Raw genomic sequence first — 19,875 nt, forward strand, 5'->3', positions numbered from 1 at the left:
AGTTTAATATGGAAATCTCAAAATAATTATTTACATCTGTGTTTTATTTCTCCATTCCATCTAATCATTCTTTGATAGTCTTGTATAACACACTTGGGTAAACCAGAGATAGATAAATAAGAGGTTTTTCCTGCATCACATTGTATACAAACCCCCCCCCCCCCCTTGTCCAAATAGTTCTACTACTGAAAGAGAACTTCCAAAACTGTCGTCTAAACCATTCTGTGTGGAGTAACGTTTATGGGCCGGAGTCATTAAGGCACGTATCTGCCTGTTTGGAGCGTATTCTGCGCAAAATCATTCTGTGCGCATGCGTAGCAGCCGCTGATTTTTTTTTTTGTTCAAAAGAAAGGCTTACTACAGTCTATGTTTTAGGGGAGTGAACTGGGTGGGGATGGGGCGGATTAACGTATGCAGAGTGCAGCGATGTCCAAGTCAGCTTCAGCCGTATCTCGTGCACCAGCATGGGGTCTAGTCTAAGTGCTGGCGGCACTAGAGCAGCGGGATTCACCTGCCACAAAACAGTTCCAGATATGGATTACCCCCCCCGCCCCTTGGTGCATCCAGCCCTGTGCGGAAAGTACTAGGGCTCTTCCCACACTCCTGGGCATCCGGTGTGGCGTACTATAGTGAATGAATTCAGTGTAAGCACTATTTTAGTTTGTGGAACTACAGATATAATTTCTCAGTGTGGGAAACCCCTAGGTTATAAATAGACCATTGTAAGGACATTGTATATTGGAACAGTACTCCACATGGCATATAACACAGCATTATAGAATGTGACCGAGTCTGAAGAAGTAGGACCATATTCTTGGCCCGTGTAGCAGATGGATCAGGTTACACTCACATTCCTCCCAGAGAACCAACAATATATATATTTGGTGAGATGAGAACCCTCAGTTGGCTACTCTCCACTTATACAGCAAGATAGTAAATACACTCAGAAGGATTGCCCCTTTGTTAAGTGTAAATAGTCGCACCTAGGCCGGGATAGATGGCCGAGATCTGGCTATCTGGTAATGGTGGTACTGTTTCTCTCCCAGCACTTCTACACCAGAGACGTGGGCCCAGTACAGCCACGAGATCATCTATAAGGCGGAGAGAGAGAGAATGGCCTCCATCAATCTACGTTCTCTGATTGACAATATTCTGGAGGACACGACAGAAGACCTGCGGTCTCAATGCGACGTTGTGAACAGCGCCTTCGCACAGCGCTGCGAGGAAGTGGAAGATGCCAAGAGAAACATGGAGAGCCACCTGCAAAACGTAAGTCAGAGATCCATCTATATATGTAGTAATTACCTACATAATACACCGCAAGGCTGCTTGCTCTAGATTATCCACACACAGAGAGTGGACCTTGTCTAATACATCTATCACAAGACAATATGTAGACATAAACAATGTTTATATATACAAATCTGTATAGTTTATTTCATATTCATGTGTTTATGAAATAGACACCAGATGTTCATGAGAGTTTATCTAACAGTCTCTAGTAGAAAAAGTTAATTGGTATGAAGTTCTGTTTACAGAGCAGGCTCCTCATTGGTGTTCGGAGGTCACATGAGATCAGCCAATGCACCAATGAGATGTTCCTTGAGGTCAAAAGCAGAGCTGATTGGACAGATCACTAGCATATAATTTCCATGTTCTAGCCCAGGGGTAGGCAACCTGCGGCTCTCAAGGTGTTGTGAAACTACAAGTCCCAGCATGCTTTGCCAGTAAATAACCAGCAGATAGGTGGCAAGACATGCTGGGATTTGTAGTTTCACAACACCTGGAGAGTCGCAGGTTGCCAACCCCTGTTCTAGCCCAAGACAAAATTGACGAACGGCTGAATGACCAAATCTATGTCCACTGTCCCCTATGGGGGCCGATTAATTTGCAGCAGGGTGAAAGTCAGTGGTGTATGAAAACAAAATAGGGCGTGGATCACAGAGAGGAAAAGAAAATCAATTAGTGAGACAATGGAGTTGAGCTGCAAGTGGCTCTAGGATATTATAATCCAACCTGGTGGCCACGCGTCATACGTCTACAGTAATCCTGTACTGTCCTACGGTGACATTGTAACTCCTATGATAGGTCCCTATTGGCATTCCTTCCTATGCAATGACATTTCCACTCCAATGTAGCTGTAATGCCGGCAACCAGATAAGAGGGAGATGAATAAATAGTAAATAAAGATAGATGGAATTGCGCCATCATTTTTCCGTGTAGATGAAATCTGCTCTTCGAGTAATAGATCTTAAGCATCAGAAATACCATAAATGTTCCTCAACTCAATATATATACATCACTCAACAGGAGAATCCACACCATATAATAATGTTTAAATAGCTGACACGTTGAGGGTGCATTCGGATAAAGCCTTGTTTTCGCCACACATCTTTACAAAGTGATTGTTGCAGCGTTAACAGTTTATCTCATTTTATGGTAGCTTATAAACTGCTTCCTCACCGCATTATACAAATTGAAAATACACAAACACAGCAGGATGTTTAAAGCCATGTCAAGTGTATTAGTAATATTGCGGTATTGTTTGTAGGTATATTCATGTACACTTGTACTTATTCCTCTTTTATTCTATATATTTATTCCACTTAGTAGAAATGATATTCATTAACAGAATCTAGAAGTGACCCCTTAGTCGTGTGTATGTGATGACTCTAATTTGCATATCTGTGATATATCTATTGTTAGCACAATTAATTTAGTTCCATATATTCTTCAGCCCTTTCGCCCCATGAAGCGTTGGTTTCCATAGCAACCTTCCGCTACTCAGATCATTAAGAAAGGAACTTAGAGCATTATTAGATTCACTTGTTTTCTTATCTGGGATAATGTAGCTCTTTTGGCGAAAAACACTTGTTCATTAGAGAGGAACCTTGTAGCATAACGTTAATGATGAGATAAATATTTGACGAGCCGGAATATTAAACAAAACTAATCTCTTTTCCTGTTAGATTTGTGGACAGATATGCAAAAATGTCGACAGAGATTGGGGGCTAATATACATCATCGATAGCGTTAGTTAATAAGAATAATTGTAGATGGACAACCAAAATTGATTTCCAAATAATAGTTTAAATAATATGATACATTTATCCGAAATCCGCACAACCTGTCGGATAAGTGTGCTAAATCCTAGTACCGGCTGTTTTATGCCGTGCCGGATATGCATTTGAGATTCAAACATTGCCACTCACTATGGGGCACATTTATCATTAATCGGCAAAAGTGAGAAATTGTTATCAATCCTTATCGCAAGGATAAGGATTGAACTATTTCTCAAATTTATTAAAAAGGGGTCACAGGAACAGCAGTTCCGAAAAACTGCTGTTTCTGTGATAGAAAAAAATCACACTTACCCCCCTCTTCGGATGCGCTGTCTCGGGATCGCCTCTTCGTTCCTCTTCTTCCTTCAATTGCGCATGTGCAGTGCACATGCGCACAAAGTCCCCACTCTGTCTCTGCAACTATTGTTGCAGAGTGAGCGCTGAGTGACAGGGAGGGATCATGTGATCCCTCCACACATGCGCTGTCCAGCTCTGTTCTTCGGAGCAGAGCTGACAGCAGTGGATTTCTTCAATTCCGATAATGTACGCTGGCGTACATTATCAAGACAAGTTCCCGAATACCTTTGGGTATATCTGCTCCGATGCACCTTTAATAAATTTGCGGAGGGCACATCGGGACTTTAATTCCACGGTAAGTGCACAATAGTGCACTACCGTGATTTGTTAAATATGCCCCTATGAGTACTGTGGTACTGTTTGTAAGGTTACCGCCGAGCGGACAGAGGACTGCAATTGATGACGTCCATTAACTAGCTGATTAAGGTCCTTTGTTGAACGCAGTTGGACTTCAATGGGATATTGTTCCTTAAGTGAACTCTAAAGCCGGGTGTAACGACACCGTAAACTATCATTGGATATGCCGAAACCATTTAGACAGGTGTAGCATCGATCCTTATCATTAAGTCTGGTTAGAGAAGAGGGCTTATTGAAATATGCTATTTGTTTTTTTAAGTGTGATGGGCAATTTTAATTTTAATAAGTGTATCATTAATTGCCAGTACAGTCTGAATGTGGGATCGGTTATTCCTGCCATATCTATTGTTATACGGCTCACGTTTAGCCCCGGGCTTTGCTGTAAATCTCTTTTCCTGTAATATTTAATTGGCTATAAGCATTCAAAGCAGGGCTGGCTGCAAGGACCATTGTAGGTCCCCCTGAGCAAATAATTCTACATGTATTTCTCACTGAACTGGGCGGGGGCTGGCAGAGAAGCACCAGGCAAAATATATCTTGGTTTAAACTAAGCCCTGTTCCCCCAACTAAATGAACTGTGAGAACCCCATATAGATAGTAGAGGTCATGGCACTTTTGCAAAAAAGAATATTCTTGTAGTCTTCACTGGAGGGTGAATGTTTCTCCAGATATGGCCGCCTGCTTGTCAGGTAGAATCTGATTGGACAACAGTGTGACTTGTCCAACCCCACACAGCGTAATCCACATGCAACATTCTCCAGGCTGTCCTGCCTGGAGAACAAGCCAGTGCAGATGCTTTAGCATAAATCTGTTTGCATCTGTTGTTCCCCAAAGAGCGATGTCGACCTTTGAACAACCTCCACTCTTCAGTAACTGTCCTACCAGTGTAGCATTTACACCCAGCATTATCTCATATGAACGGTGAGCTATCAGAGCTGGGAGACTGGACCGGTTCCAGTACTGCAGGACCAGACTGGGTGCGTCATTCATATCACCTGCTGACAAGAGGTGTGTAGTGTATGCAGTACCTGATTGGTCAAACTGCCATTACCACTGCCATCCAATCGGGTGCCATTGTAACTACACGCCTTTCATCCAGCCCACACAAACCCTTTAAAGAATGTTGTCCTAGAGCTGTGTTTCCATCACATGATTATAGAATAAAGGCATATGATGGGGGCAGGGGGCATCTGCCCCCCAGGTCGGTCGCATAGTGGGCTAACTTGGGCTGGGTCACTGGATCACCTGCATTTTTTTTCCTTTAAAATGTTCCTGATAGGCTGCTGAGATCTGCCAGCCCTCCGCTGCATCTAGGTGTGCATGCTGATATCCTTGTAATTATTTGAGACGCTACAAGTCATGGTTATTATTTAGATATAATATGATGAGGTTCCATTGAAAAGAGACCAGTTTTTTATATGTGCATCTGTCATTTTTCTCTACACAGACCTTGAATGAGATCGGAGGTCAGGAGAAAAACATATCCGCCCTCAAGCAGGCTATTAAAGATAAAGAGGCACCTATGAAAGTGGCACAGACCCGGCTGTATCAGCGATCTTACCGGCCTAACGTAGAACTCTGCAGAGACCCTGCGCAGTTCCGGTAAGTCTATTCCGCTCCCGCTCTTCCTGAATGTGTGTCTGGCTGAGGATTCTGGGAAAAAAAAGTATTATTGAGCCAGAACAAACGGTCAGGGGTGAAGGTACTGTGGTGAGAATGATAGTGGCAGCGAAGACGGCTGTGCCCGCTTGGGAAGTAATGTGTGGTGGTGGGACAGGTGAGTAGGCGAGAAGGGGCTATCGCCAGAGATTCCACTAGGACTCATTTAATAACTGTTACGGCTAACGGCTACCGAGATAAACTTTTAGAACCATAGGTATCGATGTCTTCACCTATAGCAGCCGCCTCTCCCGTAGAGCTGAACTTGCTCACAGGTACTCGGATGCCCTCAGGTCTTCAGCTCGGCGTAGTAAAAGTTTATCAATGGCGGTCGTAGCGAAGGTGGAACAGGAGGTGGTAGCCAAGATAACGGAGTTGGTGGTCAGACGCAGGCCGGGATCAGGGGGTCCGTAGCAACAGAGTGGTCAGGGTCAGGCCAAAGGGTCAGGGTCATAGGAGAAACAGCAAAATCCAGTATTCAGGCAGAGATCAGGGCTACAGGCAAACAGGCAAAGTCCAAGTTCAGGTAAGGGTCACAACAGGAGGTCAATCCAAAGTCAGGAGACAAAGGAGCAGGTCGGCAACCAAACAGGTAGACGTGGCAAACTGAAAACATAACATTCCATCAATAAGAGAAACCTATGTGTAATAACATATCAGCAGGTATTTAATATAAGATACACAAGTGTTACAAGCTAAAGAAACAAATCTGACAATAAAGCAGGAGTGAGCTGGGGGCCACAGGTGACGGCTCGGAGGGCCACACAAGGCCATAGATCTGCCTCTTGCCCATCACCGGGTTAATGTAAACTGTGCTCTTAATTGTCTATTGTGCAGGACAGTAAATTTGGTTTTATCTGAGTCAAATTTAACACCGACACTCATCTGGATAGCAAATGTTTTCAGTGTAGCCAGTCACTCCGTCCAATGGGCTGTACTATGTAAATGACAGCTAGGATCTGATTGGTTTCTATGGGCGACACCTCCACTTTTCATTTTTAGAAGGTTTGATAAATCTACCCCTATGGTTCCTTTTCCAGGACACAATCTTACCCAAGAAACAACTTACAAGCTTGTAAGACTCTAGTCTACCATCCAGATGCCAGACAAACAAAGAACACGTCCTCACTTACCTAGGGACAATATTGAATACATTTTATTTTAAACCATTCACAGGCAGCAGCGCTGGCATAAAAACATACAAAATAGACAACATTGCCTTTACAACGCAGCAGGGTAAACAACCTGTGCAGCACTAATTGGCCTAAGCTAGTCTCTGGATTGTCACACACAGCATGGCTCAGCAGTGCGTTTCTTCTTCCTGCACAGATCCCATCAGGGCACGCCACCCCAGTGCCCGTCCTTTGGGTAATTAGTGTGTATTATTACACACAGTGGTCCTCGCTGTTGACTATACAGGGCGAGACGACTGGAAGTTTCTTCCTAAGCCTTATATAATGGGTTCCCTGCAGTCTGTACCAGGTTTGACTGAGATAACGGGATAATTACCAGAGGCAGTGGGAGGGACATACAGCTAAGCAACATCTTTATTTATTGCTACTTTGAACCCTAATACTCTTTTATTTCAGCTACTTGTTGTGAAGTAGCTACATGTCCTTGTAATTACCACCCAATGGAACGGTTTAATCCCTGGTGGAACAGCATATTTATGCTAAAGGAGGACTTTAGTATTCAACAAGATGAAATGATTATCTTGCAATTGATTAATATTGTCCCCCAGTTTCCATATCTTGGGCCTGATTCATTAAAGATCTTAACTTGAGAAACTTCTTATTTCAGTCTCCTGGACAAAACCATGTTACAATGCAAGGGGTGCAAATTAGTATTCTGTTTTGCACATAAGTTAAATACTGACTGTTTTTTCATGTAACACACAAATACTTGATAGCTTATTTGTAGACTGAAATTTAAAGTTGATATTTGTGTGCTACATGAAAAAACAGTCAGTATTTAACTTATGTGCAAAACAGAATACTAATTTGCACCCCTTACATTGTAACATGGTTTTGTCCAGGAGACTGAAATAAGAAGTTTCTCAAGTTAAGATCTTTAATGAATCAGGCCCCTTATTACTAAGTTATGTACAAACTATATTTGTATAGCTGCTGCATCCGCCGTTAGCGGAAGAAGGACCAGAGTTTGGTTTGCTATCCGAGGTTAATTACTTTTTTGACCCGTACGGACAACCTTGTCTATTTTAATTCTCGTGTGTGAATTGTTTTCGATGAAATGTATTACAGATTGTTACTAGGTACGTGGAAGTGTGCTCCGATTTTTAACGGGTTTCTTTTTTTGTTATTCTATAAACAACGTCCAATCTGTCTACCCATGCTGTGGGAGAAATGATATTAATTTGGTATCTCTGTGCTCCGGAACAGTGTTCTTCTTTATTATTATGTGGGAAGATTCCGATCGCTCGGCAATATACGACCATTTCATTGCTGGTTGGTAAAGTGATTAAATATCGATGCGGCGGCTCTTGATAATGTGTCTCAGTCAGTTCCAATCAGACCCGACTTCTGAGGAACAATGAGTGATGTTCCAGCTTCTCTGTATTGTCCACCGACATCAGTTCATGAAGCTTCTCCCTGGGATGACTGAGAATCAGGCAGAGTGGAAGCGACATCCAGTCATTCTGATAAGCACATGGGACTTAGGGTATATCAGTGGAATGCAGCATAATCCAAGATCTGAAGCCATAGACATAAGATCAGTCCGGAGAACATAAATGGGAATTCTTGTTAATCCAGGGAGTCTCCTAAGGAAATAGCATCATGTGGCAGAGTTAAATCCTTCCTTTAATTTCCAATATCTATCTATCTATCTATCTATCTATCTATCTATCTATCTATCTATCTATCTATCTATCTATATATACATATATATACATATTTATCTATATATACATATCTATATCTCTATATCTATATATATTGTAACAAAAGGAGGCATTTAGCTGGCAATATGCAGAGAAAGCAGGGAAGTAGAGTAAAACATTTGTGCAGTAATGCACCTAGATTGAATGTAAAGACCTATGTATGAAAAGCAATAGTTTAAATTTGGTTTAACTTACATGACTTGAAATCCTTCCTCTCAGCAAACAGACAGGGTGTGTCTGTTTGAATTACAGAGCCAGTGATGGGCGTTTCCTTTTAAAGAGAAGGTGGGTCTGTCACCTGTCCATCAAGCTAAGGCTGGGGGAGGAGTATCAGGTATAAAAGCTTGTTTATATCATTTGTGCAGAAAGACCAACGCTGGGTGAGCTGGCTGGTCCTGAGAGAGAGCTGGACTATGTATAGCTAGTGTTTAGGGTCTCCATGATTGCTGTGCAAGTATACGGTGTCAAAACATTTACAATCCGGACAATAAAGCACCATAAAAAGGAAGAAGTTGTTTGCGTGTGCTTCTGCAGTAGCGGGCTTTTGCCACAAGATTATATATATATATATATATATATATATATCTATATATATATATATATATATATATATATATATATATATATATATATATATATATATATATCTATATATATCTATATCTCTATATCTATATATATCTATATCTATCTATATCTCTCTCACTCTCACCCTCTCTCTCTCACCCTCTCCCTCACCCTCTCCCTCACCCTCTCCCTCACCCTCTCTCTCACCCTCTCTCTCACCCTCTCTCTCTCTCTCTCTCTCACCCTCTCTCTCTCACCCTCTCTATCTCACCCTCTCTCTCTCTCACCCTCTCTCTATCTATCTATCTATCTATCTATATATATATATATATATATATATATATATATATATAGATAGATAGATAGATAGATATATGGTATGCAGACGCCATGTTGACACCAAAAGAACCAAACTCTGGAGTCTATTTATTAAGAGCCAAAATGCCTGCAAAAGGCTTTTCAACGCGTTTTGCTATTTAAGAAAGGGTTAAGGCACTAACTCAATTGCCGGCACTTATCGCTGTGACCTTAGAACGCATGATCTTCGCATGTTCCCCATTCGCCAGCAACGACAGGCTGTTATTAAATAGGGAAAATACCTTGCCGAAGAGGTGGGGTCTACAACGGCTCCCAGACCAGCCCCGGCTTAGTAAATTGCAACAGTACTGCATTATATACCGCTATGATTTGAAGCTATATATATTGACGATTACCGCATTGGGGTCATTAATAGACCCCTCACTGTTTGTAATTTATCACGTCACATTTTTATATTTTATTTTGTAAATGACCTTGTTATTTGCGTGGCTGTAAATGCATATTCCTGTATAAAGCGCACCCGGACCCGTTGAAAATATTGGCTGATGTTGATCTCCACTATTGAGGCCATACAAAAATCAAAGAGGCTACTAAGCCGGGAAACCCTCGCTATATGTGCAACCTGGGCTCGCTTCATCCTTAAATCCAACGACACATGATCTGTTTTTTTGCATTTGGGTTCAATACAAGACGAATGACTGTGACCTTAATCCAGCAATCTCTGCCCATCAGGACACCTGTACAGCGCTGTCAGATTGACAAGCTCAGCACTAACCTGTGCTATCCTCATCCTAGGCAGTATGTCACGTCTGTGCACATATAAATGGCTGTACTATGGTTTTTGTAAGTCATTATTATAACTTCTTCCAGTTTTAAAATGTAACTGTTTGTGTTGGAATATTTTAGCAGAGAAATGAGTAAAATTACCACCCGCTCCCCAGGTAGTGTAGACGCTGGGCCGGGCTATAGGGTAGAGCTGCAGATTTTTGTTCCTGTTATATAACACAAATTCCCTGATATCGCAGAACCCACAGAATTTCATAAGCTGGTTTTGTTAAGGTTGCTCTAATTGTACAACACTACAGCTTGGACAGTGCCAGATATATTGATATGAAACTTAGTTCGTTGCTCATTAAGGCTGTTCTCTGGGAAGTGTGATTTCATGAAATCCATCTTTAACCACAGGTAAGACTGGCAGATCTCCCTGTATCACTGTCAGGCAAGGAATCGGTTAAGCCAGCGACACGCTCACATTGTCACATTAAGTCAGTAAGAAAACAGTCACATCTTGAGTACCAGACTGTAGTTTGGAAATCCCCCAGTAATTTTGTACTTTTTTTGTGCTGCCTGCAAGACCTTATGTCCCCAGGATAAAGGGGAGATCTTGTGAAAATGATGTTCTTTCTTCACTTCCCAACAATGAAGGTTAATAACTAGAGACGTGCGCAGACCCTGTGGTTTGGTTCTAAAACCATCTTCGTGTGTTTTGGTTTTGGATCTGGAAGTAATAAAAAATTGTGAAAAAATAGGTAAAATCATGTGATTTTCCTATACTATCATTTATAGCATTGCATCTATTTTCTAATGATCTCTTCACAACTACCACCCCACAACTGAAATGGTTTAAGAAAATCGCTGAAGCATATTAAGTGTGAAATTCCACATTGTTACTACCTCTTACTGGGTGATACATATGTTTGACAGTTGTGTGATCGCCATTTATATGGTGGACAACATAATATAGACAGGGTTGGAAAATCGACAATAATGACATCAACAGTATTACTAGGTCGCCAATTGAAATGTAGACACTATTATTAGGTTGTCAATTGAAATGTAGACAGTATTATGTCACGAATTTGAAATGTAGACAGTATTATTAGCTCACCAGTTGAAATGTAGACAGTATTATTAGGTCACCAATTGAAATCTAGACAGTATTATTAAGCTGCCAATTGAAATGTAGACAGTATTATTAAGTCGTCAATTGAAATGTAGACAGTATTATTAGCTCACCAATTGAAATGTAGACAGTATTATTAGGTCACCAATTGAAATCTAGACAGTATTATTAAGCTGCCAATTGAAATGTAGACAGTATTATTAGGTCACCAATTGAAATCTAGAAAGTATTATTAGGTTGATAATTGAAATGTAGACAGTATTATTAGGTCACCAATTGAAATCTAGAAAGTATTATTAGGTTGATAATTGAAATGTAGACAGTATTATTAGGTCGCCAATTGAAATGTAGACAGTATTAGGTTGATAATTGAAATGTAGTCAGTATTGTTAGGTCGTCAATATTCAGGCTACTGAAGACAAGAATATTTACTATTATTTACCTGACCTGCCCACATACATAGTTATATTCATGCCAAAATTACCAGTATTTTGGTGACCTGTCATCACTCCTTGTCATCACGAAACCATGGGTGTCAGAGTAGAACAAAAGGCAGCTATTTTGCAGGGTGAACTAATATTTATGAGACTAAATACATTATTGCCTTCGAGTACACCATTCCTGCCATTCCTCCTAACCTGCAACATTGGTCGTATTCTACTGTATGGTTTAACTCATACAGTGCCAATATACCATAGTACAGTACTGTATAATAAGAGAGACAAAGTAAATGTATAATTACACTGGATAACTATATATAAACAATACAACACACAATTAAACTGAAGTTCTGAAGCACTTTTCTCTAGAGGTTAAGATAAATAAATGTAAAAGAAAAGTAAATACAGCCAATGACCCAAATAAAATTAGATTTAATATTGACTATTATTCATGTAAGGAAGGATTTGAGTAAGCCCATGTTTTTAGTTTTTATGGAAGGGTTCATGAGACCTACTTAATGGGGGTGAAACGTAGCTACAGTGACTCTGTCAGCTCCCTAGGCATTAGGGTCATTTATGAAGACTATTACACAGTTGCTGTAACTAATAGTAACCGGACACTTGCTTTTACTTTATAAACTGAACTAGGAAAATGCCAATTAGAGTCTGATTGGTTTCCACAGGTCACAGTATATCTCTCGCCATGTCGGTTCATGATCCTGTATCCTGTCTTATTCCTGGTATGTTCATGGTTGTGTCTCTGCAGGCTGGTCAGTGAAGTGGGAGAGCTGACAGAATCCACAGAGTTCCTTAAGCAGAAGCTGGAGGAGGCCGAGCAGTCTCTCAGGAACCTGGAGGACACCAGGATGTCTCTGGAGAAGGACATCACCAACAAAGCCAACACGCTCTTCATCGACCGGCAGAAGTGCATGTCCCACCGCACCCGCTATCCTCTCGTAATTAAGCTTTCTGGCTATCAGTAGAACTCAACGAGAAAGTTATTTTCAATTATATCTTGCTTGTTTTCACGTGTGACTTGAAATTAAATAAACTATGAAAATCTGTTAAGTTTTGTGTTCAGTATAATGTTTATATCAAAGATCTGTCGGCACAGATCTCCAAAAACAGACCTATGTATTGTGCTGGTGATTTGTTCGGAGAATGTGAAGTTTTGTAATAGAGAGGCCCAGCACTTATTTGTATTTTCAGCTCCTTCTTGTTGGAAATGTACTCAGTTTTGAGGTGACTGGGGATAGAAAAACTTCTAACCGATCGTCTCATCTAATGTCCTTCACAAACGTTGCCGTTTTCCAGCTTTGTCCTATGCATTGATGGGTGTTGCCTATCCCTACACTCTAGAGGGAAGTGACAAGAATAGGCAACACTGATCAATGTTGACTGTGCCGATCTCCGAAAAACAGTAATCTCTCATTTCTCCGTCCCTCCCCTATTTACAGCAGAACTACTGAGAGTTTAATACGTATGTGTTTAAATTGTGTTCTCAAAGCCTCCATGCAGGTTATTGTACTAAGTACTGAGTGCCAACACTTGTGCACACTGCAGACAATATTAACGGCAAGAATATTATTGTGTCTACATGTCTATTTGCGTACATTATTTTTTGGACTATCCGCAGTAAGGGGCTTTAAGCAGGCTTTAAGAATGTTGTTGTTTAACCATTAGTCAGCAGGAAAATGGAAAATATATATATTTACAGGCAAAGCCTGATTATCCAATAGACTGACTAGGCTGCAGCCTAGGGCATGAGGCTTTTGGGGTGAAACAAACTGTTGGGGTTGCAAAATTGTGACAGGGAGATGTATAAGCTGAAATTCACTTTAAAATATAAAAGAGAAGTTGTTCTACAAAGTAAAAAGAAAACATGAAAGTAAAATGTAGTAAGGTTTTAATCTTGTCGTCTTCCCATGAAGACACGGAGTCATCCTTGGGCGGGCGGATAAGTAGTAGGAGAGACAAGGATGGTGGCAGCCGCAGGTTTAAAAGTCTTCTTCGCCTTCACCCTCCATAGCGCTCATTCACGCCTTTGTTCTGCTATACAATTCTGATTTTAATTAAACAAAATGAGTACCAAAGATTGCCATGACCCTTTTAAGAAGCCAAGTGGAGCTGAGATTTGAAAGCACATGAGCATAAACATAGCGTGGGCGGGGGAAGGAAGCGGATTTTAAATTGAGAATGAGTTTGTTTTACCTACCACATCTTAGCCTGGTGTGGAAAGCGAGGGGTCGCTACAAGTATATTAGCCTAGGGCAGTCTGAGCCCTGAATCAGGCCTTACTTGCATTTAGGATGTGTGTACAGTCACGGCCAAAAGTTTGCTGCTTCAGTGTTTTTAGACCTTTTTGTCAGATGTTGCTATTGTATACTGAAGTAAAATTACAAGCGGTTCATAAGTGTCAAAGGCTTTTAGTGACAATTACATTAAGTTTATGCAAAGAGTCAATATTTGCAGTGTTGACCCTTCTATTTGAGACCTCTGTAGTTCGCCCTGGCCTGCTGTCAATCAACTTCTGGGCCACATACTGACTGATGGCCGCCCGTTCTTGCCTAATTAATGCTTGGAGTTTGTCAGAATTTGTGGGTTTTTGTTTGTCCACCCAACTCTTGAGGATTGACCACAAGTTCTCAATGGGATTAAGGTCTGGGGAGTTTCCTGGCCATGGACCTAAAGTTTTGATCTTTTGATCCCCAAGCCACTTAGTTATCACTTTTGCCTTTTGGCAAGGTGCTCCATCATGCTGGAAAAGGCATTGTTCATCACTAAACTGTTCTTGGATGTTGGGAGAAGTTGCTCTTGGAGGATGTTTTGGTACCAGTCTTTATTCATGGCTGTGTTCTTGGAAGGCTTTCCACAAGATGTTAGAGTGTTTCTGTGGGAATTTGTGCACGTTCATTCTGTAGAGCATATATGAGGTCAGGCACTGATGTTGGACGAGAAGACCTGGCTCACAATCTCTGTTCCAGTTCATCCCAAAGGTGTTTGATGGGGTTGAGGTCAGGGCTCTGTGTGGGCCAGTCAAGTTCTTCCACACCGAACTCATCAAACCATGTCTTTGTAGTCCTCACTTAGTCATGTTGTAATAGAAATAGGCCTTCCCCAAACTGTTGCCACAAAGTTGGAAGTATAGCATTGTCCAGACTGACTTGGTATCCTGAAGCATTATTATTATTATTACTGTCATTTATTTATATAGCGCCACTAATTCCGCAGCGCTGTACAGAGAACTCGCTCACATCAATCCCTGCCCCATTGGAGCTTACAGTCTAAATTCCCTAACACACACACACATACAGACACAGACTAGGGTCAATTTGTTAGCAGCCAATTAACCTACCAGTATGTTTATGGAGTGTGGGAGGAAACCGGAGCATCCGGAGGAAACCCACGCAAACACGGGGAGAACATACAAACTCCACACAGATAAGGCCATGGTTGGGAATTGAACTCACAACCCCAGTGCTGTAAGGCAGAAGTGCTAACCACTCAGCCACCGTGCATGCAGCTGCTCAGTAATGGAAACTCATTCCACCTCAAAGTTTTTGTGCTTACATTAATGTCAGTGGAAGTTCGGAACTCTTCACCTATGGAATCAGCAGAGCGTTGGCGACTTTTACACACCACGCGCCTTAGCAGTCTTTGACCACGCTCTGTGATTTTACGTGGTCTTCCGCTTCGTGGCTGAGTTGCTGTTGTTCCTAAACGCTTCCACTTTCTAATAATATCACTGACAGTTGACCGTGGAATATCCAGCAGGGATTAAATTTCACAAACCGTCTTATTGTAAAGATGGCATCCTATCACCGTACCACGCTTATAGTCACTGAGCTCTTCAGAACGTCCCATTTTGTACCTCAATTCAATAATTAACAGGTGTGGCCAAATTCTTTTGTCCATATAGTGTGTGTGTGTGTGTGTGTGTGTGTGTATATATATATATATATATATATATATATATATATATATATATATATAAAAAAGGTGTTCTACATCTTAATGGCCAAACCAATTGTTTTTAGATTTTATTAATATTGGCATCAAAGTTACTTTTTCACTTATCCCATCCAAGGAAACTTTCACAGTTGCTCTTTATTTAGCCTGAAGCAACACTCGCCCTATCAGTGTCTCTAAATCCATGTATTCATAAAGGGAGACAAGGGTGGTCTACAACAGACCGCATTGTCCGTATAATGTTCTCTATTGCCCCAGCAGCAAGGTGCTTAGCAATCGCTGTCAGCGCGATGGATACAATGGAAAATGTACAACTGTCACTTTCAAATTGGATTCAAGGTAAACGTGTTCACAAAGGAACAGACGCGATGGCTTACGTTTTATATTGTACACGATGTCCTGTGGATACAAAATTATTGTGTCTAGAATCCGTCTCGGTGGATGAAACAGAATTGTGCTGGCTAAAAATAAGTTGAGTAGATGCCCTATTCATATTCGTCTAGTGCCAATAACATCAACTAACTGAATCTATTACATGTCATTTTACACTAAATGTGTTCAGTGTATTTATAATGAAGCAGCTGAATTATCCATGAAAATGAAGTAATAAATATACAAGGTCTGATTCATTTCGGGCTTAGGTCCCTTTGCACCGTATCTTACGTGAAAAAGCTCCGCGCATGCACCAGAACGGGACTTACGCCAGTGAACGCAATTGAATGCAATTCATGTCCGAACACAAATGACACTTACAAGATTTACTAAACTGCGGGTTTGAAAAAGTGTACGCATTAAGAACATACTGATATGGCAAGTAAAGTACTTATACCCAGATTCACATGGAAACATATCTTGAGATCCGCTTGTATTTCAGTATGGGTGTTTAAACCCAAATTGCGTTCTGGTTACGTCCGAAGATGAAGCAGGCCCTGAGAATGCTATCTAAATACCGACCTGCAGTTTGCACAGTGTTAACAAGGCTGAGGGGTATATTTACTAAACTGCGGGTTTGAAAAAGTGGAGATGTTGCCTATAGCAACCAATCAGATTCTAGCTGTCATTTTCTAGAATGTACTAAATAAATGATAACTAGAATCTGATTGGTTGCTATAGGCAACATCTCCACTTTTTCAAACCCGCAGTTTAGTAAATATACCCCTAAGCAGTGGATATTACAGACCGAGAGGCAAGAGGGCGCTGCTCGCAAGCTTACAATCTAAAGTGTAGACACTGAACACGACGTTTATCTCCATGCTGCACATATGAAAAGTCCACTGTGTGTTTAGTCACTGAGATTGGGGAGCTGCCCAGGGTTCTGTATGGTTCACACTGCAGATTGTATCATCTGAAATACAGGAAGTGATAGAATATTTATAATGCTCCCTGGAATAAAGCGAAGTTAAATTAGACTTTACCAAATCCTGAGAGGTCACAGCTGCCCTGCAATGATAGCGACTCCACTAGATGAGCATCGAGACATTATCCAACGAGCTTTACACAGTCAGCAATATAGCGAACAGCGTGGAATCCCGTGAGACTCGTTTATCTGACCCATCCAAGTCTCTGCAAATCCTGGATTCTGCGATTGGCAAGAAAGCTTAGCTGTGCTGCTTCCCTCTCACCCCCTCGTACTGTAACTAAGTGTACAGTGTAATGCGTCTGCAGTCAGATCCCTACCTCAGGCCTGTGAATTATTGCCGGGAGCATTGACATGCATCCGCCAAATCCTATTACAGACCCTATCACATTTGTGCTGATATTAGGTATATTTACATACCACAACCTCAGCTTACTGTGAGCACGCAGGATATTGATCCGCTCCAGACGCCAATTAGCACAAATATGCTGAGGTTCAGAACTGCACGTTTACATCTCCAGAGACGGCAACGCAACAGAAAGAATGTTTCGTATTTTATTTTTAGATGCATACAAATATGCAGTCAAGTCCATAAATATTGAGACATCGACACAATTCTCATATTTTGGGCTCTATTCACCACCACAGTGGATTTGAAATGAAACAAACAAGATGTGCTTTAACTGCAGTCTTTCAGCTTTAATTTGAGGGAATTGACATCCAAATCAGGTGAACGGTGTAGGAATTACAACGGTTTCTATATGTGCCTCCCACTTTTTAAGGGACCAAAAGTATTGGGACAAACTAAACAATCCTACATCAAACTTTCACTTTTTAATACTTTGTTGCAAATCCTTTGCAGTCAATTACAGCCTGAAGTCTGGAACGCATAGACATCACCAGATGCTGGGTTTCATCCCTGGTGATGCTCTGCCAGGCCTCTACTGCAAATGTCTTCAGTTCCTGCTTGTTCTTGGGGCATTTTCCCTTCAGTTTTGTCTTCATCAAGTGAAATGCAGCTCAATCGGATTCAGGTCAGGTGATTGACTTGGCCATTGCATAACATTCCACTTGTTAGCCTTAAAAAACTCTCTCAGACATGCTTTATTTCACAAGATGAGCTGCAGAAACCATGGAAACCTTTCAGTAAACACTGGGTACCAAACCGCCCCGTAGTCTACATACACAGTGAGGTGCTTCAGTGAGATTTACATTCCATTCGCATCAATCTCCTCAGGACTCGCTGTTTTCAGCGTTAAGGCTCATTGAATTGAGTTTGGTTATGAACAGTATTTGCTGATTATGTTTATTTAAGCAATGTCCTTTATTGCTTCATTTCTGTTTCTCAAATGTAGGTTATGAAAATAAAAGCGGAAAGTCTGCAAAACGATAATATTCCTCAAACGCCAACAAATGAAGCTGTTTCCTAAATGATAGTACCCATACTTGCCAACTTTTCCCCGTTGGCTTCAGGAAGATCCCGGGGGAGGTGGGTGTGCGGGGGCGGGGCTTTACAAATTGCATCATTTTGGCCCTGCCCCCTAAACGATTTTCACAATTTTGGTCAATTAGAGTAGGGGGTGGGGCTAAGATGACGCAATATTTGCACCAATAAGCCCCGCCCCCGCCACTTATCTATTGCAGGGACAAGAACCGGGAGGTTGTCCTGCTCTCCCGTGAGTCCAGGAGGTCTACCAGAAATACAGGAGTCTTCCGGACATTCCGGGAGAGGAGGCAACTATGCATTAAAGAAAAGCAGCTAATGAATCTTTTACATTTCTGTCTCTATTACTGAAGTCATGTTATCTTACCTGTCAGTCTTTGATTAATCTTGGTCTCCATGAAAATGGCCACCTCCATAGGCATCAATACATGGACGTAGGACACAATTTCTGAACTGTGTCATCATGCCACAGATGGCGAAGCCAACCAGGTCTTGTACTGGCTCAGCATCAGGGAGAATGCCAGACTCTTCAGGGAGTGCGGGAGATCACCCCTATTTCAGGGAGTCTCCCTGACATTCAGGGAGAGGTGGCAAGTATGATAGTACCATGCAAGGGATAATCTGATTTTGCTCCAAGTCAGCTGAAGTCAGCTGGGAGCACTCTCATACTTCTAATGGAAGGAACAAGCCCCGAGGCTTCAACATGGGGCCAGAGTATGTCACTGACTCTAGGATGTGGCTTTGTCCCCTAGTGTAATGAGAGGCTGCATCCTCATAGATCAGGCTCACAAAATGGCCGCCCCCGCCACTTAACTCAATAAGTGGCAACTATGGGCTATGGTTTGTTACTTTCAATAAAGTTGTTTCTCATTCAACCACCTAAAGTTTCATGCGAGTTCCAAAATGAAAATGAAATAGTAGAAGGGCTGCTAGACAGAACTGGAACTGGCTACGTCTGGCAGCTCTCTGTGTTTGTATCTGGTTTATATGTCTGACAAGACTTCACCGACAATCCTAAAGACAAAGAGACAGCTCTTGTGGCATTCTCCTGCTGCCGCTTTAGATTATACAAGTGTCAATCTTGTGTGCTCTAGCTTGTGTCGGTATGCTACATAAGAGTATCTGAGAGCTAATTACGGCATACTCTTCATTATGGATGTCCCGCTTGGTCATGCGGTCTGGTTTGGTTACAGTGGGCCTGATTCATTAAGGCACGTATTGGTCCTGATTCATTGAAGAAAGTAAAGCAAAAACAAAAAAAGAGTAACTTTGCACCTTGGCAAAACCATGTTGCATTGGAGGGGGAGGTAAATATAAAATGTGGGGACAGATTTATAGTTGGGGTAGGGCATGTCCTAGATCAAATTTAAATTTCAATGTACAAATAAAGGTATCAAGTATTTGTGTGCTACATGAAAAAACAGCCAGTATTTAACTTATGTGCAAAATAATAAACTCATTTGCACCCCTTACATTGTAACATGGTTTTGTCAAGGAGACTACTTACTCAATTGTTTTACTTAACTTCCCTTAATGAATCAGG

The 19,875-nt window shown here is 41.4% G+C and overlaps 1 protein-coding gene across 2 annotated transcripts in view; it reads left to right on the forward strand.

Annotated features, from left to right (window-relative positions):
• TEKT4 (tektin 4) overlaps positions 1-12,620 on the forward strand; it is a 30,995-nt gene extending 18,375 nt beyond the window's left edge. For both annotated transcript variants that reach the window (XM_075179259.1, XM_075179260.1), the window contains 3 exons: positions 1,047-1,269; positions 5,224-5,378; positions 12,329-12,620. In XM_075179259.1, coding sequence (XP_075035360.1) covers positions 1,047-1,269; positions 5,224-5,378; positions 12,329-12,545 — 595 coding nt within the window. In that variant the 3' untranslated portion in view covers positions 12,546-12,620. The remainder of the gene's footprint in view (positions 1-1,046; positions 1,270-5,223; positions 5,379-12,328) is intronic.
• The last annotated feature ends 7,255 nt before the right edge of the window (positions 12,621-19,875 follow it).

Source organism: Mixophyes fleayi, chromosome 7 (genome assembly GCF_038048845.1).
Source record: "Mixophyes fleayi isolate aMixFle1 chromosome 7, aMixFle1.hap1, whole genome shotgun sequence".
In the NCBI taxonomy this organism is placed as follows: Eukaryota; Metazoa; Chordata; class Amphibia; order Anura; family Limnodynastidae; genus Mixophyes; species Mixophyes fleayi.